At 33.4% G+C, this 12,578-nt stretch overlaps 1 protein-coding gene across 1 annotated transcript; it reads right to left on the reverse strand.

Moving 5' to 3' along the window:
- Nucleotides 1-3,887: 3,887 nt before the first annotated feature.
- Nucleotides 3,888-11,941, reverse strand: LOC126879471 (rab-like protein 3). The gene is made up of 2 exons (XM_050642502.1): nt 11,397-11,941; nt 3,888-4,980 (listed from the first exon to the last, which is right to left on the reverse strand). The coding sequence occupies exons 1-2, from the start codon at nt 11,848-11,850 to the stop codon at nt 4,718-4,720; spliced, it is 717 nt and encodes a 238-aa protein (XP_050498459.1). The 5' UTR covers nt 11,851-11,941; the 3' UTR covers nt 3,888-4,717.
- Between the last annotated feature and the right edge of the window lie 637 nt (nt 11,942-12,578).

Raw genomic sequence — 12,578 nt, forward strand, 5'->3', positions numbered from 1 at the left:
AATAATGGTAATATGCCATGTGAATAACTTTAATATTTGTGATAAAAAAATTCCAATAATACCCATAAAGATAATTAAAAATAAACAGATAAAAATACTAGAAATATACCTTACATTACTGCTATACTATTCATTTGTTATGAAATATCGTGGAAATACCATAAGAACAAAATATAGACTCACCACTTTTAAACGTTTGTGTTCGTATCACCAAAAGTTCTCGATGCACGTTCTATGGCATTGTCCATTGTCCCAAGTCAGGCCTGCTGTCTCCATCCTTTCTACATACCACACTGTATTCTAGGGTGGTCGAGGTACCAGAACATTGACGTTTTTCTCCATTTCTCGTTTACCAGTCCTGTGACGTCTTTCCAGTCTTTCTTCCCTGGTCTTGGATCGCCATATAATAGTCCAGGGTTACTAGGACCATCTTCTCCCGGTAAGGGTGGTTAACCCTTATCCGAGGGGTGGAATGATTAATAGTCGTATCACTGCTTAAGCTGTTTTATTATACTTGCATGAGTATAAGCTGGTAGCAAGCTACGCGACGTCGTCTCGCGGAGTGGAGATGATACTATTTGAATATGAATATAATCTTACGTCTAAGAAAGTATAATGACGAATGTGGATTCCCTTACTATGTTTTGATTGTATAAGTATATTTGAAAGTGCCGAGTCAGCGGCGACCCTGAAAGGTGTTTATAGTAAACACCAACCGTGACTGTATGTATAACTACTCCTCACAATCTAGGTCAATAATATTTATGTAACGAAAGATATTTGTTTATGATAACATTTAAATAATTGAAAGAAATTAACGTAGATAATTAAAGGGTGTTTTAAAAGATATCTAATAAGTACAGATGAATTCTTGTACAATATGTAGTTTATTGCATGTGGGATGCCGGCAGTATTGCCATTTTAAGTCCCTACATCTAATCGGCAAGTTAACACAGTGTATATCTTTTGTACTGCTATAATCCATTTCTGATGTTCTATTAGTTAATTACAACTGGAGTCATCACAATTCCATAAGGTATTCACACTTCTATATATAGTGAATGCATACATTTTAAGAGTTGTAACAAACCGAACCTCTACAGTGACGCCTATGGGAGTATATGACGACCTGGTTGATATATGCCAGCCAGCCCCTAGTGTGTGTTCTCCGAGGGTTGTGTTTACATTTGAATGTTTGCAGATGTAGATAAAATACAAAGACAGTATTAGTCAGTTAACACGAATACACATCTTTATCAGCCATTGAAGTTTTCTTGTAAAAACCGTAAAATCAGAGATTAATTAATAATATTATACTATTCGCGGTGTGCAGGTAGTTGGAGGGGATACGAGAAACGATCGTGCGCGAACAGCGGAGACATCTTTCAACTTTCTTAAATAATTCATATTGTCAAATTGACGTTCATTTCATACCTACTGTCATTGAAGAAGAAAAATTATATGCTGCTCAATATTAATATGATATGCAATTATTATATAAAACTATATTTAATTAATTGTATTTTGCTTGCAGTACTGCATTTTAATAATTAATTTTATTTACTACATACAATCCTTTTTTAATAACATAACCTAAATCTTACTTTTTCTTCTTATACTTTTTTTGGGCTATGGCCTTGACAATTATCCAGCAACCAGGACTAATATAATTAGCCAATGTAATTAAAAGTGCGAAAAATGTTGCCGAGCTATGAAACCAGGTGTCCCTTTTCCAAACTTGCACGGTCCCAATATATAGATAATTGACTTCTCAAAACGAGTAGCAGTGTTTCTTCTTCCTAATGTGCCATTCCGTGAGGAATGTTGGCGATCATTGTGGCAATCTTTATCTTATCTGCAGCAGCGGGGAAAGCTGCACAGATGTTGTGTTATACCTGGTTCTGAGGTTGTTTAACCAGGATGTTCTTTCTGAACCTCGCGTTCCAAATATTTTTCCTTGCAGGAGGGTATATTTGGATTCATTTCTCATTATGTGTCCTTTCGAGATTTGATGGTGATCAGTACTTCTCAGTTCTTCTGAGTACCTCCTCATTTGTGACCCGGCCAGTCCACGAGATTTTAAGAATTCTCTGATATAGCCACATCTCAAATGCTTCCAACTTTTATAGAGTGCGTAAGATATTTATATTCAAAATATTGATCTTATTATGTATCTATAGTCATCAAATACTGTGGGACCAGGTGTTGGTTGTTGTTATTGTTAAGTACAGCACAACCAAATTCAGTTTGTATTTGAGATTTGGATGAGCACTGTTGTTGACTTTTGGTTTTTCTACATTTTCTGAATTTTATTTTGGCTGGATTTGGATTTTGGCGGAATTTTGGATTATGACCCCTTTCAGGCTGACACCTCATCAGTGGATACAGGAAGTAGCAATAAGGGATGAAAGGCGAAACTTAGTGCAGTCATTAAAGGTTTTCACCTCCTGTTTTGTTAAACCTCCATCGATTTGCATGAAAATTGGTGACTAGTTAGAGCATACCTCAAGAAATAAAACTGACTTTGTGCCAACTTGCACTTTTACCCTGGTGGTAAATACCACCCCTTCCCGCGGGTGAAAACAATTTTATTAAAAATAACCCCACAAATCGATAGAGGGACAAATTTTAAGTAAAATTTGTTATGTCATGTTATTAAAATAAATCAGTACCTTTTGAGTTATTAAAGATCAAAGATTTGTCTATTTAAGAGCATATGCGTGAAGTTACGGATGATAAAAAGAACATATTAATTAATTGTATGTTAGTAAAATATTATTTCGATATTTAATTGAATTTTTTCTATCAATATAAACTAAATATGTCCAGAAACTGGGGGTGTCCAATAATGGGTACATTTGACATATTCGAATACACTTTTGCTAAATTTATAATATCGAAATAATATAAAAATAATATTTTAGTAACCTACAATTAATTAATATGTTCTTTTTATCATCCGTAACTTCACGCATGTGCTCTTAAACACACAAATCTTTAATAACTCAAAAAGTATTTATTTATTTTAATAACATGATATAACAAATTTTACTTATAATTTGTCCCTCTATCGATTTGTGGGGTTATTTTTAATAAAATAGTTTTCACCCCCGAGAGGAGGTGCGGTATCCACCCCCAGGGTAAAAGTGCAAGTTGGCACCAAATCATTTTTATTTCTTGGGGTATGCTCTAACTAGTCACCAATTTTCATGCAAATCGATGGAAGTTTAACAAAATAGGAGGTGAAAACCTTTAAAGACTACACTAACTTTCCCCTTTCATCCCGTATTGCTACTTCTTGTATCCACTGAGGTGTCAGCCTGAAAGGGATCATAATTATCAATATACAATAGACACATTTCACATGCCAAACTCCATATTACTTATGACGATGATTTTTCGGCTCTAGCTCTTATACTATAAGATTGTAAAAGTTTTGAATACTGTTTAGGTAAAAAACTTTTTAGTTTATGTACTAAACCTTCATGCCAGGCTTTATCAAAAGCCTGTACAGCATCAAGGAAGACAGTTGAACATACTTTCTTTTCTTCTAGCGATCTTTCGATAATATTTGTAATTTTGTGCATCTGGTCGATTGTTGAGTGCTTATTTCTAAATCCGAATTGATGTAGGCAACTAGTTGCCTTTCAACTGCAATATGTGAGGTTTTAATACTCCTTACATTCCAACCACGTGGGAAGAGTCCTGTGTTGCCCTGAGTAATATCCAGGAATATTTGAATATCACAAAATATTATTAAAAATATGTAGTATAATTATATAATAGTACTCTTCAATACTCAAAGGGTTTTTACCCAAAACATTTTGGTGGCTCAGGCATGCACACTATTGGCTTTTTTAACACTGATGAGGGAGAATGACGACACATTTGTACTTAACGAAATCTATGTTTATTTTATTTGTAATAGAATTTAAAGTGGATTATTGATATCACCATATTGCTTACTCAGCAGAGTGTGGACTCAATCATTGTGGTGATTTACATTTAGAAATATAAACAATAAGTACATATTTGTATAATACACAACCTTGACCCAAATAAGTATTAAATAATATTTCATATTGTTTAATCCTAATCTACCATTACAGATTCCACACATATTCGTATTGAAAGCTCATGGAACAAATTTAAAAATGCAGCAATCAAAGTTACTGAAAAGAATTAAAAATAAGAATAAAGAAATTGTGTCAAAATCTAATGAGTGAAAGGGGATTTGGGAATAAAAAAATAAGACAATTAAACAAGTAAAACAAAAAGATTTCTCAATTATGGAACAGCATTTTAAAGAAGTTAAGAACTCAATTAAAAAGAAAATGGGATAAGTTGCATAGAAAACTAAAACCCTTACCAGGTACCGCATATTATTAACATCAAGGTGAACTTATCCGTGATCAAGGAATGGAAAAGGTATATTTAACAACAGACACTCCATGAAGATTACGATTATAACTTTCTGACACCTTATTTACAAAATAACAATATTTAGTTTAAATAAATAAACAAATGTACTTTATTTATATATACTATTACATATACCTATTATACAAAACAATATAAATATGAAGCTGTTACTAGCATCTTATAATTAGAGTATTCTTTTTTTTTATTAACTGGGCATGTTTTCCAAAAACATATACCTATGTATTTTTAATTTCTGTAGTAAACTACTACCGTATTTTAAATATTTCACTATAATCTAGTCTTGATGGGGGGAATAAAATTTTGTAGATAAAATTGGTGAAATAGGATCTCCAAATCTTTCTGTGAATGAATCTTTATGGCTCTTAGATCTCATTTCGATGGCCTTATCATAAAATCTTGATAGTTTGACAGCATTAGAAGTACCTGCTGCTAAATATCTGGTCTGTCTACAGTCCATTAAAATTTCATCACATCCTAAATGGCTGGCCATGTGTTCGATACGAGTTTTGCGATCATCAAGCTGATCCAATTTGGTTCCTAAAACGAATAATTAATATTAGAATGTATATAATATACAGAATATACAGTAAGCACGTAAAGGTTGGAATAAATTCATTTTTTCATTAATGAGCGATTTTGTAAATAAATCTCGAAACATGTCGATTTTTATTTTTAAATTAAGATTTTTTGGCATATATATCATACTAGTGTCACCATCCATCTGGGCGTGATGACATAATCAATGAATTTTTTTAAATGTAAATAAGGGTCATGTGATAGCTCATTTGAAAGGTTATTCAATTCACTATTCAGTAATATAAACAATAATACAGTAGACTCGCGATTATCCGAGTCTCGGTCATCCGAGCCCCTCGGTTAACCGAGGCAAAAGTAATAACAGGTAAGTTACAATTTTCAATCTTGACGCAACATCGCCGATTCAAAATCAAAAAGAGGAATAAAGGTTATGCAAAATCAAAGACTTTTTTAAACAGTAATATTGATAAGGTAAATGTTTTCATCTTTTATAGACAGTACTGTATTAATTTTGTCATTAAAATATCCACAGTTATGATTATTTACGTGTTTTTCTATCAATATAACCAATCTCAGTGTTAACCGAGTTTTTCCGTATCCGAGGTAGTCACGGTCCCAGTTACCTCGGATAATCGCGAGTCTACTGTATAAAATTATGTATACAGTGTGTCAAAAAAATTTAAATTAAATTAATTGACATAAAAAGAAGAATGTCTGTAATTATTTAAATCAACATACCTTTTACTACTATCATAAAACAGAAAAAATGTTTATTTGAAAAATAAACATTGCTTTTCGCTAAAATGAAATGTTCAAACTGCCAAAAGGCAGGTGGGTGGCAGTTTTAACATGGAATTTAAGCGAAAAACAATATTTATTTGTTAAGTAAACATTGCTTCCTGATTTCTGATGAAAGTAGAATGTATGTTGAATTAAATAAATTATGTACATACATTCTTCTTTTTGTCTCAATTAATTTAATTCAAAAAAAAATTTTCTGGGCATTCTGGAAATGTATAAATAATTATGATAATGTTAATATAACTGAATCTTTAAAATTAAACACATTTTCAAGCTCTCCCTCCAAACTGGAATCTTCCCCGACTACTGGAAAGGCAGCTTTCTAAAGCCCATCTTTAAATCCGGTGACAAAACCTGTGTAACAAACTATCGTCCCATTAAGTAGTATAATCAGTGCAATCCCCAAGGTATTTGAAAGTCTGGTATGTGACATTCTAACCCCTCTATTTGAACCTCTACTAGTCCAACAACAGTTTGGGTTTAGACCACGAAAATCTACAGAATTAAATCTTCTTAGTCAGGTGGACTTCTTGCTGGCCACCTTGGAGAAGGGGTATCAAGTGGATACGATATACACTGATACTTCTCCAAGGCGTTCGACAGGGTGCCACACAATATTTTTTTGTATAAGTTAAAACTGATTGGGATTGATGAGCCTTTATTGTCATGGTTCCAAAGCTACTTATCTGATCGTAGACTGATTGTTAAAATTGGCACTTTTCTTTCTAAAATTATCCAAGTTCCACCAGGAGAGCTTCAAGGCTCTCACCTTGGGCCACTCTTGTTTAATATTTTCATAAACGACATAAATGAATGCTTCGCAATCAGTTTATTTTTGCTCTTTGCTGATGATCTAAAATTAGGCTGTGTGATTAAATCCCCAGAGGATTGCGAAAAACTACAGTAGTATGATTTAAATATCTTGCTAGAGTGGTGTAAAAGAAATGGCATGGAACTTAATCCAACTAAATGTAAAACTATGACTTTTTCCTGTTCCAGAAATGCTATTGTTTTTGACTAAAATATTGGTCACTATACTCTCGAAAGAACTTCCCTTTTTAAAGACTCTTGATACAAACTTAGTCTTTCTCATCATCTGGAGAATGTTGTTAATAAGGCTTTCCAGATGCTTGGTTTTATTAGAAGATGCACCCAGGACTTCACAAATATTACAGCTTTAAAAACCCTCTACTGTGCCTTGGTCCGTCCCCATCTTGAGTATGCCTTTTGTGTATGGTCTCCTTTTTATGGAGTGCATACTAATGCTCTTCAGTTAGTTAAACATAATTTTTTAAAGCCAATTGCATATAGACTTAATATCTTGGACAACTACAATGATGCAGATATTCTTAATATCCTGGACATGGCACCGGTCACTGCTCGTCATAAGAGAAGGGATCTCATCACTTTCCACAACATCCTACATGGAAAAACTGGAACTCCAGAGCTTCTTCAAAAAATTAATATTCATGTCCCACTAAGAACAACCAGGGCTACAGTTAGTTTCCATTACCCAATCCACCGTACTAACTATGGTCTTAACAACTTCCTCACTAGAACTGCCAGACTAGCAAACCAGCACCTTAACATTGACCTTTTTCAAACTTATAGCAAGTTCCGGAGTCAGGTTTTAGTAAACATTAACTAAGACTTATTGTGCTGTAAAAATAATAATAATAATAATAAACTCAAAAGTGACTTGTCTGCTTATGTCCGCCGACCACACTAATTAATGTCCTTAGGTATGATTATTTGTGTAATTTGTATTGGTAACATATTTTATTTATATGGATAATTTGTATTTTTTGTTCTCTTTATTGTATGTAATTCATATTTTAATCTATTGTTTTTTTTCTGTAAATGGTTGTAACTGTATATAAATAAAAAAAAATGAGCTATCACTCAACCCCTATTCTTACTAAAAAAAATCATCGACTACATCATCAAGCCCAGATGGATGTTCCTGTCAACCTGTTTTGGGATTTATTTCCAAAATGACCCATTCACGAAAAAATGAATTTATTCCAACCTTTACATGCTCACTGTATAAATGCATAAGATTATGCAAGCAAAAAAACAAGAATATCGAAGTTCCATGAATATTAATCAAAGCAGTAAAAGCACTCTACAAGAATAACAAAGCTATCAAAACAGGCAATAGAATATGCAGTCCATTTAAGACGACAAAGGGACTACTACAGGGTTGCTCCACATCTCCTACCCTGTTCAAAGTATTCCTGAAAAAAAAACCTGAAACTATAGAAAAGAAAGTGTAAACAAATGGGCATTCCAGTAAGAAACAAATACCTACATTCACTAAGTTTTGCTGCAGGGTTGGCATAGAATTTCCCCATCTTATAAAACCCAGTGGGATTTTTCGGGTTTTTTCAATTGATAAAACCCACTATTGGGTTTTTTGGGGTTTTTTCAAAAATAGCAAATTTTCAGTTGAATGAACGTCATATACATATATTTATTTCTGAATAAAAACAAAAACTAGCATAAATACCATGAAGTAAGTAGTAGGTGAATACAAAACGAGAGAAACTGAAACCAAACTAATATAACACTTACTTTAAACATGGTATATAGACAAATAAAAAAATAAACAAGTTTCTTGTTAGACAAAGCATCAGTGCTTTTATTCTTTCAATTTTGCTGCTAATTAAAATTTTACAATGTTTACATTCGGCTTTAAGCTTTCCTTCCGTTTCAATTTTGTTAACGTCTGCCCAACTGAAATCTAATTTTCTTCCACATCTACTGTTATTTGCCATAATTTCAGAATGATGTAATTTCACAACTTCAGAACGCCACGGCAAAACGCACTCATCAATGCATCGCACAGTTAAAATTGACAAAATTAACACGTTAATCGCCATGACCCCCAACAGTTGGGTTTCAGATCTTATGGTTGTACACGCTCTGACACCCATACGGCAACCTTCACGACTAGTATGAACATTAAGGTCTGTCTTAACTGGGCCTGGGGGTAAGATATTTTTCGCATCATTTGGGCGATTAACGTGTTAAGAGGTTTGTGCTCTAAATAAATCCCCGAAGAAATATCGGTGATTCCCCATTATCCGGCTGTTGGAGTGGAGGCAAATGACGTAGTGCAGGTGCTGATGCACTGATGGCCAGTGATGCCAAATGTATTTATTTATGTCAAGTTGCTTTATTTTGTAAGCATATTTTGTTATTTTATTATTTTTGCAATAAAATTCATAATTTTTGTAAAACTTTTGATAGAGCAGAAACTATATATCAAATCTAAATAAAAAACTGAAAATCCCCAAAAAAACCCGAAAAAAAAACCCTAAACAACCCAAAAAAAAACGTCGGGTTGGGCTTTTTAAAAAAAACCCGGGTTTTTTCCAACCCTGTTTTGCTGATGACCAAATAGTAATCCCACAATATGAAGATGACCTCAGCTTTATGATGAGAAAACTGGAACAGAAATATACAAAGAATGGAATGGAAATAAGCCTAATGAAAACTGATACCTAACAACGGAGAATACAGAAATAAATCAGCTGGAAATAGACCAAGGTAAACAAATCAAAGGAAAGGACAAATACAAAACTGTTGTGCTGAAGCTATTTATTTGTGGAATTTTTGTAATTAACTATTCTAAATAGGAAATAGCCACAAGTTAATTAAAAAAAATTATTTATTCTATTTTGACAACAACATCCGATCTGGACATCGAAATGTTAAGAAAATCATTTTTTCTTATTAAATTGTGGCTTATTTCTCATTTAGAATATGTGGTTAAATACAGAAGTTTCATAATATCAAACAAAGCAACAACTGAAGAAAATATAAAAAAATAGACTAGGACAAACAAGAGACTGTATATCAGTGTTTCCCAAATGGTGGGTCATGACCCGGTACCGGGCCACGAAAGCACAACCCCGGGTCGCCCCGCCTTGTTTTAGATCTTCAAGTGAACATGAACATATTTTACACTGCGAAGTGCGTTGGCTATCAAAAGAGAATGTTTTAAAAAGACTTATTGAATTAAAGGAAGAAATTTCAATATTCTTAGAACAACATCCACCAACGGCTATGGATGCAATGTTTAAATTTAAGGACAGTTTTCATGACGTCAATTTGTTAATCAAGGTAGTCTTTCTTTGTGATATTTTTGACTTCTTGAACAATTTAAATATAATATTACAAAGTAGCAATTAACTATTGAAAGTACAAGGGAAGGTGGAAGCTGCAACAAAATAACTTATATTTGTGGACATGTTGCACGGAAGCAGGAAATTATAAAGCTAACAGAACTACAAAAACAGTATTGAAATCATTGTTGGATGAGATTTCAGTGGCTTTCAAGGAACACCTGCTAGGAGTGGAGGTAAATCTGAAGGAATATTTTTCCTCCATCCACAGTAACCAATCATGGACAAGGAATCCATTTACAATGGATAGGACTTCAGGATTTAGATATTGAGTCAGTAATTGAACTATCGTGTGATAGGGCACTCAAAGACATATTTGACAAAATACAATCGATATATTTTTAGCTGTCTTGCCGCCAGGAGTACTCAGTTTTAGCAGAAAAAGCGATAAAGTTTCTAATTCCTTGTGTTGCGAAATATAAGTGTGAGGCAGGGTTTTCAACACTAGTTTTCCTCAAAAATAAATATAGGAAGAACCGTTTAAAAGTCCAACCAGACCTGAGGATAAAATTAACATTTCCTCCAAATGTAAAGTTTTTAGTTAATCAGACACAACTCATTAATAAAGTATTTGATTTTTATTTTGTTTTATTACATATTTGTTTGAGCTAATGATTGTTTATTAAAATATATAAAACTATAATAAATATTTAAGTGTATCTTTTTGTACACATGTACCAGGGTATGAAAAAAAAACGGTGGGTCACGAAAGATAAGCACAAAAATAACGGGGCCACGGAAAAATAAGTTTGGGAAACCCTGCTGTATATGATAATTGAAGCCAGTATTGTGGGATAAGAACAGGGGGAGGGGCGTGCCCCTTCCCTAGGTTTTCGGGTGCTTTAATCTATATATGGTTATCCAAAGTATACAAAATATAATGTGCAACATCTTCACGTCTGCCCCCCCCCTGAAAATTTTTATATGGGCGCCTGTGATAAAAACATCAGTATAAAAACAAAAAGAACAATATATACCACGACTAGAAATATCCTGATTCATGGGTGTGAAAATTGGATAATAAACAAGAAATCCAAAAACAAAATAAGAGTAACAAAGGTGCAGTTCTGTAGGAGATGCTGCAGAGTAACAAGAAGCGATAGAATACATAACAGATATTAACCTGGTACAGACATGTCAGAAGAGCAGACAAAAAATGTTAGATAAACAGAATAACAAAAGTAAAGACCAATAGGAAGAAGGAAGAAAGGCAGACCCTGAAGATCTTTCAAACATGAAGTGAACGAAGTAATGGAAAAATGGAATCTACAGGAAGGGGACTGGCAGAACGGAAAGAACTGGAGAGAACAGTCAAGTGAAGGAATACCGTGAAAACTGTGGAAATCCTTAAGTTAAATATTATATAAGAACAAGAGTAATTGGAATATAAACAGTAAAAAATACTTTTCAGGATCAAAAACTTACCTATTACAATATAAGGTATTGACATATTTCCTATAAAACTCTCTTGGTCGAAATCGTCGCCTAATAACCCTGGCAAAACAGGATTTGTTGCACTATTAGAATCTTTTCTTTCTCTCCTATTTACACTAATTTCTCTAACCCATTTGTGTAAATTCTTTTCAGATTTTCGGTTTGTTAAATCATGCACTAGTATGGCACCATGAAAAGGATTGTAAAATACAGGCCGTGCGTTTCTGTGTGAATGGCTACCACCTATGTCCCAAAATTCAACAAAAAACGTCTTTTGGTCCTTCATGCCCTCTTTATATTCATGTAACTTCACATCTACTGAACAGCCTACAGTCCAACTAGGTGATCGAAGGGGTTCATTATGAGCTGCCAAATGAACGAAAGATGTTTTGCCAACTCCGGAATCGCCTAATACTAGAATTCTCACCCTGTCTATGACCGACATTTTATTGAAAATTCGGTAATAAATATTTTGATAAACAATAAACTTCTTGTTTTACGTCAACAAAAATAACTGAAATAACTGCCGAACCGCGCAACCGCGCATGGATTCTACGTGTCAACCGTCAACTTCTAACTGTCAAAAGTCAGAATCTCTTCCTTTCGTTTCTGGGCCTAGATTCCGTGCACTGTAGATATCTACATGTCGCTTTCTATCGATATTTGAATCGCTGTGTCTAGGTACACGCTAACGTGTACGCAAATAAAAAAGTTAGGTACACGCGAATTAAACTTCATCAAGCCAGTGACGTCATTATTTAGCGTGCGCGGTGACTTTATATTTTGGTACACGCTATTTTGATATTTTTAGTGTTTGTTGTTTGTTTGATAGAAAATATTTTTATTAAGGGAAGGGGAAGGGAAGCAAAACTATTCAGATGTTTGAAACTTAATTGTAATAAAACAATATGCATATAAAAGTATATATTCAGGTTAGCAAAATAAATATTAGTTAACATGATATATACAAAATACTGCTAAAATAATTTTTATACGTAAGTTAATTATACCAGTTTATTTGGTGTTTATTTTTATTTATACAGGGAGTTGAACTTGTTACGATTTTCATAGAAAATTGGTTATAACTTTGTAAATATCCTGTATAACATAATAAACCTTTATATTTTTGTGATATGGAAGTTAAGAAGATTTCGAACATAAAATAAAATATAG

This window comes from Diabrotica virgifera, chromosome 1, assembly GCF_917563875.1.
Source record: "Diabrotica virgifera virgifera chromosome 1, PGI_DIABVI_V3a".
Classification (NCBI taxonomy): Eukaryota; Metazoa; Arthropoda; class Insecta; order Coleoptera; family Chrysomelidae; genus Diabrotica; species Diabrotica virgifera.